Source organism: Heliangelus exortis, chromosome 1, assembly GCF_036169615.1.
Source record: "Heliangelus exortis chromosome 1, bHelExo1.hap1, whole genome shotgun sequence".
Taxonomy (NCBI): Eukaryota; Metazoa; Chordata; class Aves; order Apodiformes; family Trochilidae; genus Heliangelus; species Heliangelus exortis.
In genome coordinates, this window is record NC_092422.1 from 121163812 (window position 1) to 121188609 (window position 24798).

At 49.4% G+C, this 24798-nt stretch overlaps 2 protein-coding genes across 2 annotated transcripts; one reads left to right on the forward strand and one right to left on the reverse strand.

Annotated features, from left to right (window-relative positions):
* Positions 1–552: 552 nt before the first annotated feature.
* CLSTN3 (calsyntenin 3) lies at positions 553–16591 on the reverse strand. Its single transcript, XM_071763322.1, has 18 exons — positions 16340–16591; positions 13562–13684; positions 12412–12607; positions 11728–11936; positions 11286–11435; positions 10193–10378; positions 9521–9790; positions 9108–9220; positions 8866–9028; positions 7769–7825; positions 6844–7001; positions 6517–6665; positions 5834–6060; positions 4581–4751; positions 3867–4012; positions 3600–3735; positions 1355–1572; positions 553–1272 (listed from the first exon to the last, which is right to left on the reverse strand). The coding sequence occupies exons 1-18, from the start codon at positions 16422–16424 to the stop codon at positions 1102–1104; spliced, it is 2928 nt and encodes a 975-aa protein (XP_071619423.1). The 5' UTR covers positions 16425–16591; the 3' UTR covers positions 553–1101.
* A 592-nt stretch (positions 16592–17183) lies between these two features.
* On the forward strand, positions 17184–19016 carry RBP5 (retinol binding protein 5). The gene is made up of 4 exons (XM_071744095.1): positions 17184–17476; positions 17743–17921; positions 18376–18477; positions 18855–19016. The coding sequence occupies exons 1-4, from the start codon at positions 17404–17406 to the stop codon at positions 18906–18908; spliced, it is 408 nt and encodes a 135-aa protein (XP_071600196.1). The 5' UTR covers positions 17184–17403; the 3' UTR covers positions 18909–19016.
* The last annotated feature ends 5782 nt before the right edge of the window (positions 19017–24798 follow it).

Consider the following 24798-nt stretch of genomic DNA (forward strand, 5'->3'; position numbering starts at 1 on the left):
CATGAAGCAGTGCCCTAAAAACTCATGCTAATGGGCTAACAGGCATGCTTTGCCAATATCTGTTGACACCTGCTTCCCTCAGAAGTGCTGGGGCTGTTCTGCTACAAGCTGGAACCCCTGGTGTGAAAAATACTCTTCCATGCTGGTAAAGAAAGTAGAGCAGCTGACAAGAGGCATGAAACTGAAGATTTGACCCATTTCTACTGATACACTAAATGTATGAAAAGAGCCTTATTATTTTTTCTGTAATCAAGAATTCAGTTTAGTTCATCTATTATACTTGCCTGAGACAGGCTGGGATGCCTTCTGTTCATCTATGTTTCTGTGTTCTGGGGAAGGCTATGCTGTGTTTACAAAGACTAGTTTGACTCATAGAAAGGCGTGGGATAGGGTCAGGGGTGATGTTTTTTTCTTCTTTCAACGCATACGCTAAAAAGTGTAACCTTTCCCTGGTATTAAGCAGTAATTTCTGGGCAACGTCCAGTCTGACATGTGAGGCCACACTGACTTGTTTCCTTCCCTGCCTGTGAAAAACTACAAAAGCCCTGAACATTTATTTGAAACCATTTATTTTAAAATCCACTTTGTTTCCTCATCCTTCTTGCCTTCATTCATTTAGTTTAGGAGTATCGACAATTTTACAAAGCCACACAAGCTGCAGTGTTTGTTTGTTTTTTGTTTGGTTTTTTTTTTTTGCATGAAACCAGAATAAACCTCAAACGACAACATTGAAAAAATATACAATATATATATATAGTATTTGGGGAGGGGTTGTGATAGACCCCACAGAGCCCTGTGGCTGGCTCCTCCTTCCAAATTTCTGTTCTTTCCAAGCCCCTCCTTCCTGATCATAGTTGGATCTGTGCCACTGTCATGTGCAAGTGCCCTAACACACGTTTCTAGAGAGCCAGATGGGGGGGGGCAATAATGTGGGGAATGTCCACAATGAGAATGGCAGAAGACAAAGGAACATGAGAGGCAGAAATGACAAACGAGGGAGGAGCGCTTGTGTACACGGTGAGGGAAGGAGGAAGTTCAAAGTAAGACCTCTCCTTCCGGCCATGTTTTTGGGGGATCCATTGGACTGGTGTTTTAAGGCTCCTAATAGCAGTGAGAGCCGTTGCTTTTGCCGATGATGTGTCGGTCATCCATGTCATTGCTGTCCAGGGAGTCAGGTGTCTCCGAGTCGCTGCTGTCATCTTCATCTTCCATGCCCTCACTAGCTCTGCCCTCACCACCTTCTGCTGCCCTGTTCTGGCAGCTCTGGTAGGACTGAGGAGGTGAGACAGAGTAAGGAGAAGAACCTGACAACCCAGCTGCCCACCCAGCCTCAGCCACCGTGGCTGCTCCTCACCTCCATGGGGTTGACTATTATGGTGAGGGCTGAGTCATCCCAGAACATGTCGGTCTCTTTGCCTCCAGTGCTCACGTGTCCCCCTTCAGCAGCCACAGGGACCTCTTGCCCCAGTCCCCGCCGGTGTAGGGAGTGGATGCGCAGGATGCCAAGGATCACCATGAGTCCCAGGAAGCCCACACACACCATAATGATGACAGTGGCAGCACTGGGGACCACTTGGGAAAAAGAAAATGAGAAGGTGTGGTTAGAGTCTGTCACCAATGTCCATTTCCAACTTGACTTGAAGGAACTGGGGTTCCTTGGATTAAGCTTGGATTTTTGGTCTAGGCAGGAACACATCCTGACTTTTCTGCTCCTCCTGGGCTGAGGCTGTTCCTGCCTTCAGCTGCTCTATCGTTGCTTGAGGCCTGCATTCTCTCCTCCCTTGGTACTCTGCCCTGGTGAGGCTGCATGTGGAATACTGTATCTCGTTTTGGGGCCCTCAGTTCAAGAAGGACAGGGAATTGCTTGAAAGAGTCCAGTGCAGAGCTGCAAAGATAATCAAGAGAGTGGAACATCTCCCTCATGAGGAAAAGCTGAGGGAGCTGGATCTGTTTAGCTCAGAGGAGACTGGAGGGTGACCTCATTAAAGTTTATAAATATGTAAAGGGAAAGTGTCAGGAGGACAGAGCCAGGCTCTTCTCAGTGATGTTCAGTGATAGAAAAAGGGGCAATGGGTGCAAGTTAGAGCATAGGAGGTTGCTTGTAAACATAAGGAACAGGGTTTTGACGGTGAAGGTGACAGAACACTGGAACAGACTGCCCAGTGAGGTTGTGGAATCTCCTTCTCTGGAGGCATTCAAAACCAGCCTGGACACATTCCTGTGTGACCTGCTATAGGTGATTCAGCTCTGGCAGGGCGTTTGGACTTGATCTTTCAAGGTCCCTTCCAACCCCTAACATTCTGTGATCCTGTATGATTCTGCATTATTTCTCAGGACGCCTACGTCCAACATCCTCTAATGTCAGCACGTCCTCATTGACAGAAGTCTCCAGAGTATGTTGCACAACAGCCATTTTTCTCTCCTTCTTGGGAGGGAGAAGTGTGTGCTGGGGAGAGCTGCTAAGGGCACAAGGATGATTTGCACAGGGTGAATTTTCCGTGCAAGCAGTAGAGAAGAGAGCCAAAAGCAGTCTGCTTTGCACAGAGGGCAGAGGTGACATCTGTGATAGCCTTTGAATAAGCCCAGCTTCACAGGAGAAAGCTTTATATTCATCTGAGACTCCTAGCCCAACTCCCACTCCTTTGTTCTAGGCTTGTAGGACAAGCCTTGACTCCCCAGATAACCTTCCCTGTAAGATCTACCCAGGCCCTCCATTGGGATTGCTGTCCTGTACAGCAGGGACACCTTTTCCTTTTCTGCTATGATCAGGGAGAGCTGGAGAAGGGGCTGGCAAAGGCTGTTTTTTGTTCTTCCAGCATATAAGTAGGCTGTTCCTGCAGTGGCTTAGTGCAGGCTTCAGGACTGGACCAGCATGGGATCAGCTGCTGCAGGAAGCTGCAGGAAAAGCTAGCACCAGAGGTACTCTGCAGGTTCCCTGCAGCAGAGGGACAAAGACAAGGCAGGGTCCTCTGTAATAGTCCTAGAACTTTCACAGCACAGGAGGAGCGAATTGTACTGTGGTCATGTTTGTGTCCCAGGGCTGCCAGCACAAACCAGCAAATGTAATCTCTAGTCTAGATTTCAGGCTTCTCTGCTCTATTTTGGAGGCAAGAATCCTCCTGGCTGTGTGGTGCTGCCTCCTACATTCTTCTGCCTTGCTGACCACTGCCTAGTCCCATCTCTTTGGTTTTTTAGAGCAGCAGAAGTCTTGGTTCTCTCGTTTCTCTCCTGCTGCTGAAGCTGCTTTCCGAAATTATGTTACCCAAGCCCACAGAGCATCTTTGCAAGGTACATGAATAAAATCATACCATTGTACATTTGTTCTTTTTTAGACCTTCTCAGGTCGAGATTTCAGACTGCCTCTACCTCAAGAAAACAACACACCAAAAGAGGAGAACTGTTGCACCAAGCTCAGTTTGATGCAGACTGCAGTCCATTTGCTAATGAAGAGTGGGACAGCATAGTATAATGAAAACTATGTAAGATAGGTATAGAGAGTAAGGAGCCTGAAAGGAATCCTCTGCTATAGGTTCTAGTAGGATTTCAGAAAATCAGCATCCTGACCTAAAGGAATAAAACCAAAAGATAGCATTACATACTTGGGTTGCTATGGGTGCTTGCCAAGCTGTGGCCAGATAGCTCTGGCAGTAAATGATGGCCTCGGTGGATGAACTGCTGGGAACTCAGGATATGGTTTGGATGAGCAACTCGGTTCATATTGTGGAGGACATTTACCTGCAGAAAGACCAGAGGGAGAGAGATTCATCTCTGTGTTAGTGGTACATTCTATATTGCGTGCATTCCCATCCACCATGTCCTCCCCATGCATGCATAAGCACCTATATGTGCATTCATTGATCTTGTACCTCAACAGTAAACTCATTGCTGGAATAGCGTCCATTCATCTCAGTGCAGGACAGGTGAAACTTCCTTTCATAAAGGGCAGCACCATGGTTGATGTGGTATGAGACCTGGCGCAGTATTTCCTCATAAACTGCAATGCTCTCCACACCTGAGACAGGAAAAGAGAACTGGTGTGGGATGAGAAAGCTCCTGCTTCAAGGTCATCTGGCATTAAAGCCCTGTAGCAACTGGAAGCTGTAGAGGAATCCAAAGCAATTCTGAGTTAATTAATTTTGGGAAGGGAGCAGAGCTGAAATTGGCTGCAAAGGACCCGATGAAATCCCTGTTTGTGTTGCTAAAATAGGTGGAAGGGAAGAAAACATCAAGAGCAACAGCCCTGTTAAGTTTTGGAGTTGAAGTGTTGTACCAGTCCAAAATCAGTCATGTTACCCAAAATACTGCTGGCACCTGAGAACACCAAAACCCAGGAAGTAATGCAGGAGGAGTGATACAAGCCTGGGTGAGAGCTCGGACACCATGGCCTAGCACTGTGTGATGGAGGAGGAGCCACCTACCCAAGGAAACGGCCTAGGACCTCCAAAAGCCAAGAGTTCAACAAATAGTTACATCTCAGAATTTGACAACATGTCTCTCAACACTGGCATGCTTCTCTCAATGATGCCTGGAAGGCAGTGAGAGAAATGTAATTATTAGCTATGGCCAAGGAGAGGACATACCTGTGATGGTCAGGTAGGCAGAGGTGTTGACAAGCTCCAGTCCCCGCTGCTGCAGCAGTGCCCCATCCAGGAGCAAATACTCCCTCTCTGGGTCCAAGTCATCTCCCACCAATGAGATCTCGCAGCCATCCAGGTTGTGCACAATCTCATCCGACATTCGTGTGTCTGTCACTGAGATGCAAACAAAATGACAGGGCCAGAAAGCCAGCCAGCCGTCAGTGAAGGCAGGAGTTACTCGGTCTGATACCCACTTACTTAGAAAATGCTCACATCGTGCGTAATGACTTCTCCTTCTCTGACTTTGAGTAAAATTACCATCAGGGTAATTACTTGCTGGAGCAGTCCCCTTCTGGTTCTAATGACATTACTTATGCACATAGTAAAATCACTTTATTTTGGGACAACATACTATTATCAGGCTGGTTCATGATAACACATCTTGGCTGTAAGGACTCTTGTTGACAATAACAGTGTGCAAATTAGGAACAACTATACCACACATTCCCAGTCCCTGAGTGATTTTGAAAGCTTATGCCTGCCTCACAATTGCTGGTTACCATGGTTGACATCTCATCTTCAAAATGGCAACAATCTTCAATGACTAACTGCTTTCAGCAGGGCTGAGAACATCCTGGTCTAAATCAAGAAACTCATCATTGTATGAGGAAAGGCAAAGCTGCTAAACAGAAAAACATAAGCAAAAACTCCCATTACCAGAAGAGATATGGATGAAGGGAAGGGACATGTGAAGCATAGAGTGCAGAGAAGTAATCTGAGGACTGTGGAGAGAAATTGAGGAACAAGGTAGTATACGGTAGAATTTCCCATGTGAGTGGGAAATTCACAAGAAAAGGTGATGCAGAAAGAGAGGGTAGGAAGCAAGAAATAAAGAAAGGAGGAGAGAAGGAAGCAGGAGGAGATGGAGTAAGTGCAAGAGTGGAGAGAGTAACGGGCATCCAGTGCTGGATTCAGCAAAGGGAAATGTAGGTAAAATGTAAAAGGGATTATGAATGAGCAGCCTGAGAAAGAAGGAGGAGAGAGGCAAAGGAATTGGGTGGATAAAAAAGTACAGGGAGGAGCAGAGAGGGATAAGAACCGATTAGCCTACATATTGACAGACAATATGCCTTGCTTCTATATTTAGAAACTCTCTCCTGTTTTGTGTGTAATGAGGGGCTGTGCTTCCTCTGCAGGACAGGAACACTTGCAGATCTTTCCAGTTTATCTTATACTTCCCCCTGTACTCCACTCACCAGTACCATGCCAATTCTCATCCTTCTTGGCCTCCACCTGGTGAGAAATAGAGCAGGTGATCTGGAGACTGGGGAACAGCGGAACCCCATCGGGAGCCTCAAAGTCTGATGCAGGATGAGCAAAGTGGGCATTGCCACTCAACAGGATCTGGGGAGCATCAGGCTGCAGCACCACAACATAACCCTCCACATCAGGAATGGAGACGCAGGACTCTTCACTGAAACACCTAAGAAGTAGAAAGCATGAGTTGACCCAAGCTTCCATCAACAACATCATAAAAGAACACCTCCTGCTCATTACTGCCAGTGAAGGGAATATCCTTTTTGTGGTAGTCTTCCTAAAGCTCCCCTACAGCCTGGTGTGCAAAACAGAGGTGTGCTAGGAATGGCAACACTGGCAATGTGACTTAGTCACATCCACACACCACAGAGAAAATTAAAACCAGTTCATACGCCTGGAACACCATGAGTGAAGGTAGAAGTTCTGCTACCCGACTGAAACCAAGGACCCAGCATTATGGTATCCATTTGTATACTGGATACTTTAGCATTTATTTTCAGGAAGACTCTTGCCCATTTTGAGACCATTAATTAGAATTAAAATACAAGGAGAGGGAGCATAATTTTAGTCAAAAGAGAGGTAATCTCTGAACTTAGCAAGAGGTACAGCTTTGTCCACTCACTTGACAGCAGTGGTGAGCCTGAGTGGCCGGACTCCGGGGGTAGCAAAGCGCAGTGAATTCATGTAAGCTACGTGCTGGATTGCGTGGTTAAAAGTTTCCACATCATCACCCTCCAAGGTAAGCAGGGACTGAGAGGGGTTCACATGAACCTACGGGAGAAGGAGAAGAAAATACGGTTCCTTGGCAAATGCCAAGAATCCAGTCTAAGAGAGACACAAAGGAGAAAGGCAGGGAATTGTCTGTGGTGGAGGAGCAGGCAAAGTCCTGGGAAGCAAGGCTGGGGAGGAGAGTGGAGGAGACCCATGCAAGCTGGGCAGATGGGCATACCTTCATCCCTTTGCCCAGACTGTCGAAGTCACTGTAATCAAGGCCCTCACGGCAGGCATACAGGCATTCAATAACCTCCCGGCTCTCCAAGCTACCAGGGCGCACAGTGAAGCCAGCCAAGTAACCATGGAAGTAGTGGTGAATCGACAGAGGATCTCCTGAGGGAAACATGGGAGGTGGAGGGTGTGAGAGACACGGCGAGGAAGAGAACAAAGACAACAAAAGCAACAGCGTGAGTGCCGCACAGATGTTAAAGAAAGTAGAGGCAGACAAGCGCATGGGGCATGGAAAATCAGAGATAACAAAAGCAAGTGTGAGGGTCATAGAGATGTTAAGGGAGGCAGAGCAAGACAGAGAGGTTCGTGGGATGTAGAAAAGCAAAGACAACAGAAAGACAGGAGATGCTGAAGTAAGCGGATTACAATTTTATGAATTTCAAATGGGGGAGAGCAAGAAAAACAGACAACAGAAAGACTACTACAGTGAACAACGGGTAGCGTAGAGAAGTTTCTGCCAAACTGCTGAATGCCAGATGGAAGCAATTTCTTGTCTCCTTCTCACTCTGCTTCCTGTGAGGGCTCTTAAAAGAAACTATACTACAGATATTTAGGGATGAGGTGACATCTCTTGATGTCTCTAATGGCTATTGTGTTCTTCAGAGACCAGTTTTAATGACCAGGCTTGAGGACTCTTTCTTCACGTGAGAAGCATACTTCATCTCTCAAATTAGGCCACAGTCCTCTTATCAATCTTTTCATGCTCCACAGATATCAAGGACCAATTTGCCATGTAAGGGTTTTCCTCCCAAGATGGTGGGAGGTGGCAGGACAGGACCGGGGGACATGTACGAGGAAGGCACCATGCAAGAAGTGATAGACATGCATGGTGAAGAGGGGAAGAGAACCATCTTCTTTCTTTTCCCTACCTTGTGCAGTATCGTTGGAGTTCTCATTTCCTTTTATTTTCTCTTTGTTTTTCTCCTCTGAAAAAGAAGAACATTCAGAAAAGCAATAAGGCATTTGAAGAGGATACTTACAGGGTCAGGCAAGTATTTATACAAGTGCCTGTATAAGAGTCCTAAAGAACAGCCCTGGAATCATGTGCCATATGATGTACCCCTCAACCCACGCAGAACATCACAGATGAAAAGAGGACAGAGTTCCTCTCATGAAGGGGGTGGTAAGACTCTAGCATCAGTAACTGACACAAGAGAGAAAATAAAGGGTTTTTTTTCTCTTTCCCAATGATACCTATTCTAGGAATTGATTCCCAGTTATGGAACATGATTCCAGTCATGTTTGGAACAAACCATGTTTTCAATACCTCTTTGAAACTCAGATAGTTTCAGGAGGCTGTCCTAAACAAAAAGCCAGTCAAGAGCACAGAGCTGTGGGAAGATCCCTGACCTGGGAAAAGCAATGCTACAGTAAAGATTTAATCTTTCTAGAAACTTCTGATACAGTGAAGGAAAGCAGCAGGCAAATTCCTTTAGTTCTGTCCCATTTCAATCTTGCAGGAGAACTGAAAGACCTGGGAAATGCAGCCTTACACAGAAAAGGTTTTAATACAGTAGTAGCTTAACTATGTTCCTAATCTGATCTTTGTCTACCAACCCAGTTCCTCTACAGAATGATTTGCAATGATTATTTCATATAGGCCCTCAAGACCCATCAATACAACAAGCAGCACAAAGAGCACTGCCTGGTGAAAAGCTCTGATAGAAAGGTCAGGGCCTGAATGAAGTACAGAGTTTCAACTTTGCCTGAAGGCTGGTTATCCATCACTTATTCTGCTGGTGTTGTCCATGAAGCTGCCAATGACACTGAGCTGTTATTATCATTGCCTGCTGGCTTGGTCTGTAAGGAAGGAAAGATCCACACTGGCTTTGGTGCCAAGGAGGCGAGATGGTTGCAATGTGGGTTGCATCATTTAGTGCTGGGTGGTGTTTCTTTCATCTCTCCTGGGTCTCCCTCCTCTTACTTCTCATATGAGAAGATCAGGGTGCAGGGAAGGGTTACTCACCAGTCCAGCAGGCTCCAATCATGACTGAGGGTTCCTGCCGAGGTGGGTGAATAAGGCCATTGTCATGGATGAGAGCAGGGTCATAAGAGACACCATCTACGTAGAGTGTGACAGTGGGGAACTCCAAATTGAGGGCATAATGGTGCCACTCATCATCACAGACCTATGGCACACAGCAGTGGAAAGGATCAGCAAAGGGCAGAAGGAGAAGGGACACGGGGAAGAGGCAAACACTTCCTCACCTGCTCCAGCTTCCAGAGGAACTTCACAGGCCTTGCACTTTCCAGCAATGGCCAGTAGAGGAAAGCAATCCGGCAGCCGTGCACAGTCAGAGAGTAATGGGAGAAGCCCTCCTCTGCCGGGAGAAGCACAGGGCATTGGGTACCACACCTCAGAGCAGCCTCACTAGCCAGAGGCTAACCAGGCTAGCCAGGACCACATGCCAGCCTGCACCACTGCCTCTCAGCACCACCCACTCACAGTGGGCTTGAATGTTCCCCGAAGATGTCACACCTTAAGAAGCCGTGCTCCTAAGGAGGGACACCTGCCTAGGTCCCACTCTGGCACACAGAGATTTCTACCTGCAGGGACAACCCCTTCTAACAATTTAGAGGCAGTGGGCAGACGTGTCACCACCCCAGGAGAAGTGTCTTACCACTTTGCACTGTACTGCAGATCACTGTCTCCTCTTCCCGCCTGCCTTTGGTGGGCACCACAGCGTGCTTCATCCACACCGACAGGGTGAAGTGGTCACTCAGTCCTTCACGGGCATTGGGCCCACTCACCACAGGCACCTGGGCAGCCTGGCTGCCATTGAACCAATAAATGAGGCTGCTGTCCTGGCTGTAGTGCACCGAGAGCCGTGCAGTCCAGTTTGCCGTGGGGCTCGGCACTGGCAGCAGATCAATCTCTCCTGGAGCAGCACCTGCAAAGAAGGGGAAGAGTCGGGAATCTCAGCACAGGAGGCAAAGGAACCTGAGAACAGGGGCAAAGAAGAAAAGGGTGCTAGCGGGTTTGTTGTAACATCCCAGAGCACAGGGAAAGTAGGAGTTGCCTATAGGCCTTCTTCCATCTGGAGGATGGTGACTTTTCCATCCTTACCAAGGGAACTCCCACAGACTCTGCCTAATGGGGCAATGAACAGAGACCTCTGGTTTCCCAGCAGTGAAAGCAGAGGGAGCCCCTTGTAAATACAGGCAGGGTGCCCACTGCCCCTCAAGGCAGCAGGCAAGTTAGATGCCCCTCTGACAACAGAAGATATGCCTATAGTGTCCCCCAGCATATGTACTGTGTGAGCTGCCCTCAGCCCAGGAAAAAGTCAATTCACCACAGAGTTTGCGTAGGGATTTCTCCGAGTAGTTATCCCGGTCACAGCCCTTGGCCACATGGTTTGTCTGCAACTCCACTGTGGCCTGAATGTTCCACAGGGGCTCATCACAGGTCTCCAGGTGAATGCTGGGGAAGAGTGCGAGGCTGCCTGCACCCGGGGTGTACTCAATCCTCTTGTTCCAGCCTAAAGAAGAAGAATAAGAGGGGTCAGGTACTCACAGGGACCCAAGGCTGGAAGGTTTGGCACACACACAAACAGCATCTCTGGACTAGGCCAGAGAAAGAGATTTTGGCCCTTTTCGCATTGAAAAGACAACTATGCAGCTGGCATCAGTGCAAGGGAAGATTTCCTATAAGCAGATAGTCCAAATTCTCATTTTCTGCAGCTCGTACCAATGCAGCATCACTCCTTGGATTGTCATCCCCTCTTATTAGGCAGAGCTGTATTATTTCCCCTTAATTCTACTTACTGCAATGAAAATGTAGGTATGCAGCAACTCTACAAAAGCCAAAGACCCTCAAAACAAACAGTCCCCAGTACAATCTACAGTCTATGAGCCTTACAAATACATAATATTCCAAGTAATTCACAGTAATCAAAGGAATGATTTTAAAATATTAGAATTGCATTCCAGTGGCCTTTCAGCAGGCTTGGATGTCTGCTACATCCCCTTAAATGGGACTGACAGGTTGGTGCCAGAATGGAGCCATACGAATGTGCATACAAATTTGTATAGAATCATAGAATTGCTCGGGCTGGAAAAGACCTTCAAGATCATCGAGTCCAACTTCATCTTAGCCCTATTACCCTATTCCCAATGGCCTACCACTAAACTATGTCCCCAAGCACCACATCCAGACAATTTTTAAACGCATCCAGGGATGAAGACTCAACCACCTCCCTGGGGAGCCTGTACAGGTGCTTAACAACCCTTTCTGTAAGGGGCACATATGTGTGTGTGTGTGTGTGTGTGTGTGTATGTGTGTGTGTACACAAACATATGTGTACATACAAACACTTCCAGTGAGTAGGACTGAGTAGTAGATCAGCAAAAGCAAAGGGAAGACATTACTGTTTGGAGGTTTCATACCCTGCCAGCTGGGCTTGCAGGTGGGTTTCACCTGGATTTCCACTTCAGCATCATCAGAAGCACGCTTCTTTCCACAGTCATAAGCTGTCACTGTGAATTTGTAGACACGATCTGCACTGTACTGCAGCTTCTCTGTGTTCTCAATGTTCCCTGAGAGAGAAAGGAAAGACAGTCCCCTCAAAGATGTTTCTTCAAGAAACCATTCCTATTTTTGATTAGCTACAAAAACAACCAAAAAGAAGTGGATTTCCCCCTGCACAGTGCTATTCTGTAACAAGCTATAGCATCCCACAAGGTCGCTGCTGCACCTCTGCACCACGAGAGATAGATCAGCAGTGCTAGAAAATTCACATAGATCAGCTCTGCCAGCAAATGGGAAGAGAGACAGGGAGCAAAGCAGAAAAGGGGCAGTGATGTACTTGTGGTAGATACAGATTCTTACCATCATTGTCAATCAGAAAAGGAATATTGGGAGTCAGAATCTCATAGTAGCATATCTGGCTGTACTGTGGAGAACAGTCTCCATCAATGGCCTCCACACGTAAGATGCGGTCATAGAGCTTTCCCTCAGTCACTGCCACACGGTACAACTTTTCCACGAAGACAGGAGCAAATTCATTCACATCATTTACTCGAACGTGCACTGTGGCCCTGGTGCAGAGAGATACCAGTAACAAGTGATCAGCTGGTTAGGAGCCACACACCACCTAAAATTCAGCCTAAGTGAAGAAGAATCCACCTGATTCGCAGTGTCAAAAGCAAGGAGCAGAAAAGAGGTCTTGATTTCAATGCAGCAATGTTGGCACACAGGAACTTGGACAAAAGTTTCCCACCCCAGAGAAAAAACAAAAGGAATGACAATATAATCTAGACCTACTGCTATCTGCAGCAACATAAACCTTAGATACATAACCCCTTAGATACAACTATCAAGCAGCCCTCATTGCTAGTGATTCAAGTGACTCAGTCAGTGAATATTCCTCTTTGGGTCTTACTAACATGTTGAGTTACAGTATCAAGGCTAGAGAAAAATCTGGCTAAATGAAGCATTCCCACAGCAATTTTAGTTTGTGTTTCTGTGACAGATTGCATTTTGTAACATTCAGCAATGCCTGCAAGGACTTACTTGTGTGATTTCTTGGTGTTTGCTCCATCAGGTCCCTCTCCACAGTCATAAGCCTGGATGGTGAACGTGTGCTCCTTATGTGCTTCACAATCCACTGGCTCCTTGGCCCGTATCAGCCCCTCACCTGTAGCTTTGTCCAGGATCACAGCTTCAAAAGGTACCCCTGCACCATGGATCCTGAACCCACAGATTTCACCTGGTACAGAAGGCAGAAAAGAAGAAAAGAAAAGGATTAAGGAGAGCACACTATGCCCCCTTGCTTCCCTATACTGTATTTTCTTCTCTTCTAACACCCTCCTCAAACACCCTCATCATCACCTCTCATTTTGAGAAATTTTTGGTGACCTAGGAGTAGCACCTGCCATCTCTTACAGCCTTTCATGGTGTAGATTGCCCTCTACTGGAGACTACTCCTACGGCAAGGAGCCTTGAGCAGCACCAAGAAATATCAAGAGGTTATTTCAAGCTAGATTTATTAGAGCTACACAGCCACGGGACTGAGGGAGGACCTTATTTCTCCTCTGCACCTCTCAGGAAGGCAAAACGGGCCATATATTCCAGATAGAGAGCCAAAGAGTAAACATCCATGATGTCCCACCTACCGCTATGCAGGATGCACAAAGTACTGCAGGAAACTGCAGTTAGGGTCACCTAAAGTTCAGTTCACAGGGACCACTTTTCCCCTCCCAAAGCTCAGGTAGGATGTGTGAAGAATCACCATGCATGGCCTAAGCAAGCACCGGGAATATAACACTTGGAAAGCCTCATCTGTTCTTTCAGGGATTCGTTCTTACTGTGAGGAGATGTAGCACTGCCAATGAAGTGTGCCCTACCAGCTTTCTCCAGTGCTCACAGACACAGAACTGTGCATGTGATCTTTGCAAATAGCAGAACTGCGTCAAAAAGTAGCTGGCTCCACCCTCAGTTTCTCTCCCTCAGGGAAATAGCTCACAGCATCCTAAATCAAGCTGTGCCCAATTTGACTCCAGACTTCACTGGGGACCTCTTCCAGAACAAGGTTTGGCAGCGATTGTTTCCTGGAGAGAGCTAGAAACCAGCACAGGGATGAAAGTCACCCTGTCAGTCTCTCTCTGCCTCTTTGGAGGTCTTTCCCTGCCTCCCACCCTTCCCAGAGCTGTTGCCCACCCACCTGCATAGCGCAGAGGAGCATCTTTGTCCAGCGCAAACAGCGGTGGGTTGAGCAGGACGGTGTTGTCGTTCTCCATGACGATGCCCTGATACTCAGCTTCAATCCAGGGTTTGTGCTTGTTTGCTGAGGTGGATTTGGGGTGAGGAAGGGATGGAGCACAGGAATGCGTTAGCCACCAATGACAGATTCGGTATGAAAACAGAATATCAGCCAGCAGGCAGGTTAACAACCCCCCATCCCCACCTTCATCTTTGAAAATAAAGAGGTCTAAAATAAGCTGAGGGGAAGAAGTTATCTTTCTTCTAGTCTACACAGCTCTTTGGGAGAACTTGTCGGAAAAAAAAAATGTGCTCCTTTTGGCCTTCTCACTACTGCCATATTACAAATATGGGGAGAGGCAGCTGGGTGCCCAGGGAAGCTGGAGATATTAAGGAAAATTAAATTAAGAGGCAGAAGTGGCCTGATCCTAGAGACAGATTCCAAATACTAAATCTTTCAGCTCACTGAAGCCTTAATTAAAGGATCCAGGATACATCTTCCCTCAGGGTGTCCCCAGGGGACAAGTTTTGCATGCAGCCATTATCACTTATGTCTCGCTTCCTCTGGACCAAGGCCCAGGATCTACACACCCATACCCAGGTACACTTTAAGTCTGTCAACCTACACGTATAATAACCTACTCTAAGAGTTCCTTACTTCTTCCTTCCCCACTCCATGGTGAGGACCATATTCCCATGGCCCCTCTTGCTAATACCAGTGGCTGGAGCCCAGCCAGTCTTGGCGTGGAGGCAGCAGCCAGCAGAGGCTCTGAAAAATGTCACAGGCCCAGAAATAGCAAATTAATCTTTATCACACAGGCTCCAGGGCAGGGAAAGGGAGAAATAAAGGGGCAGGCCTGGGGGGGAGGGAAAGGGAAGGGAAAGAGAAGAAAAATCATTACAAATTAAAAAACCCTCCCCCATGCCCACTCCCTGCCAAATGGGCCTCAGAGATTATATTGCATGGCCTAGTTACAACCCCTATTCCCAGATAATCCCCCACTCTCCTACCCCCGGAGACCAAGATTTATTACAACCCAGCAATAATTTGAGCACAGCATGGCTTGGAACTAGTAGCTAGAAGGATACAGAACCTTTCCACTCAAGGATACTACTTCCAGTATGTCAATTCATCCTCTGCAGCATACCAATTCATCCTCTGAAACCATACCAGCATGGCTTGATGTGTTGACTCAAAAGGGACGGTATCCCTTTCAAACAAGCACTCCTGCAAACCAGGAGCAGATGATGCTGCCAGAGACAGGTGGTGGTCCAGCAGGGAGGGTGACAGGTCAGAGTGGGGATGCGCCAGGAGGGCAGAGTGGGCAGACCCGGCCTGGTGTAGCAGTGAAGACTGTGGGCTGGCATTTCTCCCTAAGCGTATTGATTAAGATTATAGAGCATTGCGTAGGAAATCCAGAGAAACATCCATCCTGCTTAGTATGCAGGTGGAATCCTCCCTGTGTGCCAGTACCCATGTTTCACCCCACCCCTCCCATGCCTCCACCAGATTCTACTCTGTGACAGCTCTAGTCCATGCAACATACCACCAAGGTGGGAATCCATAGTTACAAATGTCAAATGTGCCCTGTTGCTGGGGTAACAAGCTGATGGTAAAGAGATAAATCTTTTGCTGCATCCACCTGCAACTTGGGAATCACCAATCTGATTTCTTGGGAAATTGGTTGCAGGAGATTAGAAAAATTATTTTGGGAATATTTTTAGGATACAGACTCCTACAAGCCTCAAGGAAGCTCCTGTAAATCTAAAATGATTTGCCAAATGGGGGGGTAGATGTTTCAGAGCATAAATTCACAAAGAAGAGAGAAAATCCAGAGCGTAAGGGGCCTCACCTCATCACTGAGCCCCTTGGCACCAGAGCAGCACAAATAAATGCCCCTGCCAATGTCAGCATACACAGAGCTCTGTGTTGCACCAGCCCTGTAGCAAGAGCCCTTCCAAAGCACAGGAAGCACCCTAAGGTATCACATTTCTAGATAACAACCGAGTCCCTTGCATATTTTCACGTACTCCTATCCTGTCAGATTCTTGATGCACAGACTCCCCTTGGATACATTTCTCATGCCTGTCCCTACACAGAGCCAGAAACCTAGATCCTTCTCTTTAGCCCTACGTGTTCAGTGAACATCTGCATTCAGGATGCTACAGCTGTAGCATAAGGTTGTTGTTAACATATTTAGCACGTAAAATACTGTTCCATATGAGCAACCTGCATAGTTACCGTGTAACTGGACAATAATTCTCTTGACAGATTGTAGATGGATGAACTAAAATTGGAAGATGGAGATAGAGGATGTGTTTCGGAGACCAGTGGGGTCTGCAGCAAAGGAACACACTCTCTCTCAGCAAGGCGAGGAAGGGAAGGAAACCTAAATCCACACAGTGATGACTGAAACAAACGCAAGACAAGTGGGTGGAAAAGGGGAAAACGCGAGGGGAATGTCTAGAAAGAAGGGAAGAATGAAGAAACAAGCGGTGGTAAACGACAGATGGAGAAAGTAAAGCGAGGGGATGGGATGCGGGCGCCCGAAGGGGCCAAACGAGCCGGAGCCGCCGGGGAGCGCGGAGATTCCCCCGACAAAAAACGTGCCAGACGAAGGCGACGCGCAACGCAGAGCCGCGCCGCGACCGCGGGGGCGGATGGAGGCTCCGCGGCCAGCGAGCCCCTCATCCCCGCCGCCCGGGACAGCGCCGGTGCCCGCGGCGCGCAGCCTCTCACCTTTGTTGGAGGCGCCGCCGGGCAGCGCGGCGCAGAGGCAGAAGAGAGGGAGGAGGACGGCGGCGCGGGACCGAGGGTCGCCCATCGCGGAGGCGGCGGGTCCAAGCCCGCCTGGGGCTCCTGGACAGCGGCGGGCCCGGCCCCGGCCCGGCCCACGCCCTCACTCCCGCGGCGGCGACGGCGGCAGCACCTCCGCCAGCCCCGCACCGCACCGCTCCGCTCCACGCCCGGCCCCGCCCCGCCACTGCAGCATGACGTCACGGGCGCGGCGGGGGCCGGTGCGGGTCGGCAGCCAATGCCGGGGCGGCCGCTCCAGGTGCGCCGGGGGGGAGCGGAACCGGCCCGGCCCGGCCCGGCCCGGCCCGGCCCGGTGCAGGAGAGACGCTGGTTTTCCTTCTCACTGCAATCCGGGCAGGGCACGGAAAGGGGAGAGGGCTGGGGACGCAGGGCCAACGGGGGGCGTGGGTGGGGGGCTTCAAAGCCAGGTGCCGGTGCTTCGCACCGGGAAACATCCTGACAGCTGCAGGGGGACGTGGGAGGAGCGGGCCCGGGATGGGGGGGTGTGAAGACCGAAGGGGTGCAGGGCGTAACAGAGGACCCCGCTCATCAGCCCCGGACTCGACGGGGCGGAGCTACCAGCCTGCCGCCTCTTTTCCTCGACGGGTGGGCCGGGCCGGGGGCAACGTGGGCCGGGCCGGTACTGTGAGGAAGATCTCAGCAGCCGTTGACGGAGGGTGGAGGGAGAACTTGCCGCTGGTTGGCAGCCAAGGATTTAACACAAGCAGTCCCCGGGGAGGGCGGGGGGTGAGAAGGGGATCTGCAGCTCTCCCGTCCTCCCCAGACGGGGCGGAGATGCTGGGAGTCTCGGCCATTTCCGCGCCCCCCGGCGCGGGGACTCTTACTGCAGCGAGGAGTCCCGCAGCCGGGCTGCCCCGCAGACCTCTCCGCACCGCAGTAGAGGCACCGGCCCGCCCAGCGAGCGAGCTCGGTCCCAGCTGTGTGCCTGTCCCGCTCCTTGCCCTCTCTCGTCCTCCTCGCCGCCTGCCCCGTCCCTCTGTGCCGGGATGCCTCCCAACCTGACCGGCTATTACCGCTTCGTCTCCCAGGAGAATATGGACAATTACCTGCGTGCTTTAGGTAACTCCATCCTCCTCATCCCGCTCCTACCTCTCCTTTTTCTCCCTTTCTCCCTTTTTCACCAGAAATGTCAGAAATCAGCGAAAAAGGGATTTGGGACCCTCTGGTCCTTTTGTCTGCAATCATCACTTTTGCCCTGAGTTGGGAGGGAGAAGAACAAATAGTGGATGAGGCTCCTTAGCTAAGAGTGAAGGAGCTCTGGGGGGATGCTGCTAGAGGAGGGGGCCAGGTCCATCCACAGATCTCCCTTTCTTTCCATCCTCCAGATATCAATGTGGTCCTGCGAAAACTGGTTTGCCTCTTGAAGCCTGATAAAGAGATCATCCACACGGGAGATCACATGGTCATCCGCACGATCACCTCCCTGCGAGACTACGTCATGGATTTTGACTTGGGAGTCCAGTTTGAGGAAGACCTGGGACCTGTGGATGGACGCAAGTGCCAGGTGAGAAGCTGAAGTGGTAGAGTTTGGCAGTGGACTGGGGTGCACTAGAAGTTCAGGGACTTGCCCAGCTTTTGACTCACAAACCAGATGAGAGCCCAGCCCAAAGCTGGCATGCCCTTGCAGGTTCAGAAATAAGTGGTTCTGTGAGTAAATCACTCACAGCAAAGGGGATGAGCACCCAACAGTCAGAAAACCAGTACTTTGGGACTCAAGGGTACTGTCCTCTGGAGCAAAGCCCTGAAAAGACAGAACGCCAGCCCACTTGGTGGGACTCTGATATATGCTTGGAAGCCACGGGGTCATTCACCTTCCGCAAAGAGCATCATCCCCAAGGAGCCATCAAAAAGACAGCAGATCAGGGACTGCATTTGAAAATCTGTCTGATGGGAACAGTCATCTAGCCAGGATCTGCTTAACTTGGGGCCATGTCTTCCCCTCTTCTCCTTTTTTTCAGACAACTGTCTCCTGGGAGGGGGATCAGCTGGTATGTGAGCAGCTAGGAGAGAAGAGGAATAGAGGCTGGAGGCACTGGCTGGAGGGAGACCAGCTGCATCTGGTGAGGAGGGGTCCAGCACAGCTTGCTAAATCCCACTCGCAGTGGGCAGGGGAATGCACAGTGTGGGTGTTGTGGGCTCTGAGCCAGCCACGCAGCTTTGTTCCATCTCCTCTTAAGACTCCAGCCTTCAGGAGTAGCCACCACTTCAGACAAACATCCGCCTCCTGGGTTTAAAAGTTAACGCATCTTAGAACAGGCAACGTCCCTTTCCTGACCCGCAGCCTGACCCGCTGGGACTTTGGGAGGGTCAGGAAGGGTGTACAGCACATGTGACCTGCCAGCACTGAGAGGGCAGGCAGGACTGCTGTGGAGGCAGCTGGGAGGGGAAAGAAGTAGGGGATCCAACCCAAATAACTCTTTTGCCCCTCTCTCCCCAGCGCATGACCGCTGAAGATGAGGTCTGTGTCCAAGTTTTTCAGAAAGTGAAGTGAGCGCTCCCCCGGAGAGATGCCTGGACGGGACCCTCACTCTCGAGTGCAAACTGTCTCGGATTGAAAAAGAAACAAGACTCGAAAGAGACGAGCACACACACACACACAGCACCCCCGTGGCAGCGTGTTTTCTTTCGCTTCGTCTCTCGCCCAGCAGCGGCCGGGGAGGCGGCTGGGAGGGATGGGATGGGATGGGACGGGACGGGATGGGACGGGATGGGGTGGGATGGGATGGGATGGGATGGGATGGGGCCTCCCGCGGCCCGGGGTCACGGCGGGGACGAGTCTGGGGGGAGCGGTAGGCGTGGAGAGAAGGCGACCGGGGAGGGCCGGGGCGGGCAGGTCGGTGGGCAGGCACGGAGGCTTCTTTCAGAATAAGAGCAGAGCGGGGAGGAGCGGGGCGGGGGCTGCTTTACGCCCGGCCCGGCCCCTCGCAGTTCGGCCATCCCTTCTGCCCACCCCACCGGGGCCGAACCCGCGGGAAAGCAGATGCCTGAGTGGGCGAGGACGGATTTAGCTGTCCTTTGTTCTGCAGCCACCAACCCCGTCCGTCTTCTCCTGTCCCCAGGGGACACCACGTTCTTCTCAGGATTCCAGGATCCTTGAGCAGGACAGGTAGAGAACAGCATTTGTCCTTCCAAGTCAAGGATCACTATATTGATGTGAAGTCCAAGGGCTGGAGCAACTAGCCCCATGTTCTTTGCACTCCTGAGAAGGTCCCAAGGATGAGGAAGGCCCAGTCTTTCCTCCTGGTATAAGAACCCTGGCCACCACCTCTATCTCCACACTCCTTCTGCCCTTCCCCATGGCCATCGCAGCTCTCTGGTTCACAGCTCCTCTCTGTGATCAGAGACCAAGAGACAGAACCAAAGGAGGTGAGGTCCCCTGAAAAGCCAAACTGGTGACAAAGACAGGTGCCCTTTAATGAAGACACCTGATAGAATGTGCACAAACTCATGGGCAGTTATTTCTGAAGGTCACTTGTGGTTGCCCGCCCCCCCCCGTACAAAAGGTTGAAGGGGAGGGTATGCAGAAATGTGTAGGTGCTGTCATCGCAGATAACCAAGATTCAGGCAGATTTTGAAAATACGGTCTCTTTTCAAACTCAGAAAACCCATTTTGTCCTCCAGCGGCTCATCTAAAAATCAGTGTTTTCCAAAGAGCTTCATTTCATGGAACTGCAAAGTATCACTTCAGTATTACTTCAGAACACATGATAAGCAAGGGGTTAGGGAGCTGCAGCTATATGTATAATGTCAACCTCTGGCTCTTCAAGGGTGTCTCTGAGGACATTCCAGATTGCAGCATCCTGTCAATATCCACAGTGCAAGAGTACCACTGAGTGGTACAAAACAAAACCCAATGAACAGTCATAGCCACACCATGCAGCTTGTCATTTATCTGCTCTGTTCAGACTTCCACAACCCTTCTGTCATAGAAGACTCTCTGTTATCTGTGTTGTATCATGATGTTGCAAAAGGCAGAGCTTTGACAGCAGCTGAAGCTGGTTCAGCTGTTGAACCCGTTGTATCCCTCCATACAAGAGCTCTTCTGAGCTGCTTCTGATCCCCAACACCAAGCAAATATGAAAACCATGTCCTGGATGATATCTTCGGTGTGATCAACAACTTACCAATTCAACTCAGGCTCTGCACCAAAAGGTAGTAAAAGATTTCATTTTCTCAGCCTACATTCTAGTTTGATGGTAGACAGCTGTTGCCTTCAGGTCAAAAGCCAGACTCTTCCACTGGCATGCCAACCATCCACTTAATCATCGTGTAAGCCTGGTAGGTGATATGCTGAGTGGAATTCTTCTGACTGGTTCTTGCAGCCATCATATATCCATAACATCATCTCATCTTCAGAGAGCATCCCGTTGTGCCAGAACCACAAATAGTAATCAATTCCCACCTGATGTGGTCTACACTTGTATTAATCATAAGGCATATTCCAACCTACTCTAGGGCTTCAGTTAGCAACTACCAGCACTAAAAATTCACTTAATTTTCTTAGGTGTGATGGTTAAGTAAGATGGCAACTTTACACAACAGTACTGTGTTGCTGAGACACAAGCCTGTGGGAGGTGAGGATGCTAGTGTAAGGCAGGAGATAAGGTGCTATATTGGGAGGACACAGTCTTTGTTCTTGCCCCTTGCTGAGTGGCTAATGCTGCAGAACTACATCCCTTCTGGCATAATACGGTTAGATTTGCTCCTTGATTCAGAAGGCAGAGAAACAGACTACCGAGATGATGATGATCATCATCTCACATCAGGGGAAGACCCACTCTTAGTGTCCTGAGCCTTTTGGTACAGGTCTTCTTCCCCGTATCAGCCAGAGCTTAAGGAGTTGCATGGTTTGAAAAAGTGCTAAAAACATTGTATAGCACAGGCCTAGCTGTTTGAGACCAAGCCCTGTAGCTAGTGGCAGTGTCTCTAAAAATCTTCAATGGGTAGTAAAACCAAGGGCTTGAAGGCAGAGTCCCCTCAGAAAGCAGCTCTGTGTTCAGAGGTGAGGCTGGGTCTGTGGCCCTAATGTGCTGTATGGTAGCTGGCGTAGCTGAAGGAAGCCGAACAGAGTTATTTCTCTGTCCTCCTTGCTTCAGGTTTGAGGAAAAAGTATAGAACTCATCTCAGTGGACAAGAAAGTCTGCACATTACAGGATGGTCTCATAGCTTCTGAGGCTGTAGAGCAGGTTTCTTTCCAATGATCTGCAATACACTGTGTTCGAAGCAGAAGTCTCTTTGCATGAGAAGATGTTGGTATCTTTGTACTGAGGATCTATGGTTTCTTTACTTTGCTCTGAAATTGTCTTTATTTATTTTCCAGTCCTGTTGAGTCAAGCAGGCAGCAAATGGGTGCTAGTTTTGGTGTTCTGTGGTCCTACATGTATCCTGCCCTTAAGCAAAGAAAGGCACCAACACCCTCCTATGGACAAAAATGGTACCAGATATGTCCTGGGGTCTCCCTAACATAAAGAAGAGGATTTCACAGAGCATGTGAAGAGGAACACCATGAGCAGGAGCACTGGAGCAGGACTGAGGACATAGCTGTATTGTCCAAATCAGATGGATCTATGGGATGTGTATTAGAGTTAGGCTGCTCCAGTTAGGCATATCCCCAGCTAACCACTTTTTCTTTACAAGCTGAAGTACTCTCCTAGTAGTCCAGATGATGCTATCACAGCAAGGGGAGGAAATGAAGACATGGGAGATGTGCCTTGAAAGTGCCCTAGAGGACTCACAGTAGTGCCTTCTGGATAGAGGATTCCTTATAAATGACACACCAAAATTATCAGCTTCCTTACAAATGCCCTCAGACCTGTCTGTCTACCCATGCTTTGTCAGGGGTGCTCAATACAGATCTCTCAGTGAGTAGTTTCCAGTGTTTGCCAGCTACTTTCCAGATGTGGTTTCTGAGTATGTTTCCATTCTGGTGGGACAGTAAACCAGCAGAACCTGCTCTGGCATGGCACAGGACATCAGTGAGCCTACCTAAGTATGTTCATCATGCAGAAGAGGTATTTGGACATCAGGAAGTATTGAGGTAACATCTCCCACTTAATTCAGATGTGTAGAGCCATATGGTTTTATTATAGAGGCACTAATTATATATGTGAGTGATCTTTTTCAGGTCATCAGTTGAAAGATGTTTGATGAGCAGGTTCTCAAGTACACTTCCATAAATATCCCAGAGATGCTTTCTTCATTCTTTTTGACACTATTTTCATCTTTATTCAAGATGTTTTTGTAGCTGTGAATTATTTCACTCAGAATCACAGAATGTTAGGGGTTGGAAGGGACCTCTGGTGATCATCTAGTCCTACCCCTCTGCCAGAGCAGGTGCACCTAGAGTAGGTTGCATAGGGTGGTATCCAGCTGAGTTTTGAATGTCTCCAGAGATGGAAAATCTACCACCTCTCTGGGCAGTCTGCTCCAGTGCTCTGCTACCCTCAAAGTAAAGTAATTCTTCCTTATGTTTCTGTGTTCCAGTCTGTGACTGTTGTCCCCTGTTCTGAAACTTAGAAGAGTCTAGTCTCATCCTCCTGACACCTGCACTTTAGATATTTGTAAGCACTGATGAGATCCCCTCCCCTTAGTCTTCTCCATGCTGAACAGACCCAGTTCTCTCAGACCTTCCTCATATGGTAGATGCTCCAGTCCCCATGCTGATATTCTCACTGAGACAGAGCTCCTATTATTTCAGTGCAGGAAACTTGCTAATTTCTCTAAAGCCACCCATGATTTAAGGGAAAGCAGTAAAATGGTGTTTTATCTGTTACACTGAAGTCTGAAAGCCAAGAAATTCTGAGCTTCATGAAGCTGGTGACACAAAGTGTATGTGTGTTGGGTGCTATGTTGATAAAAGCCTGAAATGTATTTGCAAACTGCTGTCTTTTCTCATTTCTCTGTTAAACACTGAAGGCCTTAGCTAGCTTTTTTTTTTTTTTTCTAAAAATGCTTGCAGAACAAACAGCAAGAAGGGTCCTTGAAAACAGACCTGCTCTCAGAACACTTTGAATTCTATAGGTTTGTTGATTTTTGTTAAGATCTATTTAATTCAAATATCTGAGGCTTGTCACTTTCCCTGACGAAGTTCCCACTTCCCGTCTCCCCCCAAAAAACCCCTCTGAAATGTTCCTCAGCAAGCCAGAACAGAGAAAACTTTACTTTTTTGACAGCCTAAATTCACCTAAAATTTCAGGTCTTCCTACACCAGAAAACTGCACTGGGCGAGGCGGGGAGACGTCCAAACTCCCAGCAGCTGCTGGATTGCAGATGAAGCCCTGGGAAGGGTCTCTAGCAGTCGTTTTCCTGCCTCCTCCCCCCAGAGCACACGGTGGCCCGGGCTGCCCAGGCTGTGCGGACCCCCAGGGCACCGCCAGCATCCCGGCCGTGCGGGTCCGGGGCCCCAGAGGCTCGGCCGCGTCTCGGCAGCAGAGGGCAGCAGGCACCGGGCGGCCGGAACCGGGGCCGGAGCCGGGGAAAGGCTTTCTTTTCCCTTCCCCCGGACTCTCCCCACCTACCTGACCGGCCCCTGGGCTTCTCGGTGACCGCCGCTGCGGAGGTCCGCCCGGGCAAGGGGGGTAGAGGGGCAGGGAGGGGGTGATCGCGGCGGGAGAGCGCCGGACATGTGAGTGGGGCGGCTGGGGAGGGGGGGGACGGGCAGCGGGGAGTATTGGGGTGGTTTAGCCTGGAGAAAAGGAGGCTGAGGGGAGACCTTACGGCTGTCTGCAGCTACCTGAAAGGAGGGTGTAGTGAGGTGGGTGTCGGTCCCTCTCCCGAGTAATAAGCGATAGGACAAGAGGAAATGGCCCCAAGTTGCACCAGGGGAGGTTCAGATTGGATTTTGGGAATAATTTCTTCACCGAAAGGGTTGTCTGGCACTAGAACAGGCTGCCCGGGGCAGAGGTTGAGTCACCATCCCTGGAGGGATGTGTAGAGGTGTAGCTTAGGGGCATGGTTCGGTGGGGACTTGGCAGCATGACAGGTTAACAGTTAGACTGGATGATCTTCAAAGTCTTTTCCAACCAAAGCCATTCGATGCTCTTTTCAGGGAGGTAACGGGGGAAGGAAAGGTCCAAAGGGCTAAGCTTATGCTCACTGTCGCTCCATTAAAGCTTTGCTAGCACATAGGGTTGAGGAAAAAGGGTCTTCCTGTTTTCATGAGATTTGGGCAGTGAGCTTGTGTTGGAAGAACACAACTTCCCACTTCTCAGAGGGGAAGAGGGGAGATCTGCAGAATGAGAAAAAAAATAAGTGCCAACTTTTGGAGAAGAGAGATAGAGACATGACTGTGTAAAGGGCTGCCCGGGAGATACTGCAGGATTGCTTCTCAATGAACTGAGTTTCAGAGCTTCAGATCCTTACCAAATGGTCCAAGAAAAGAT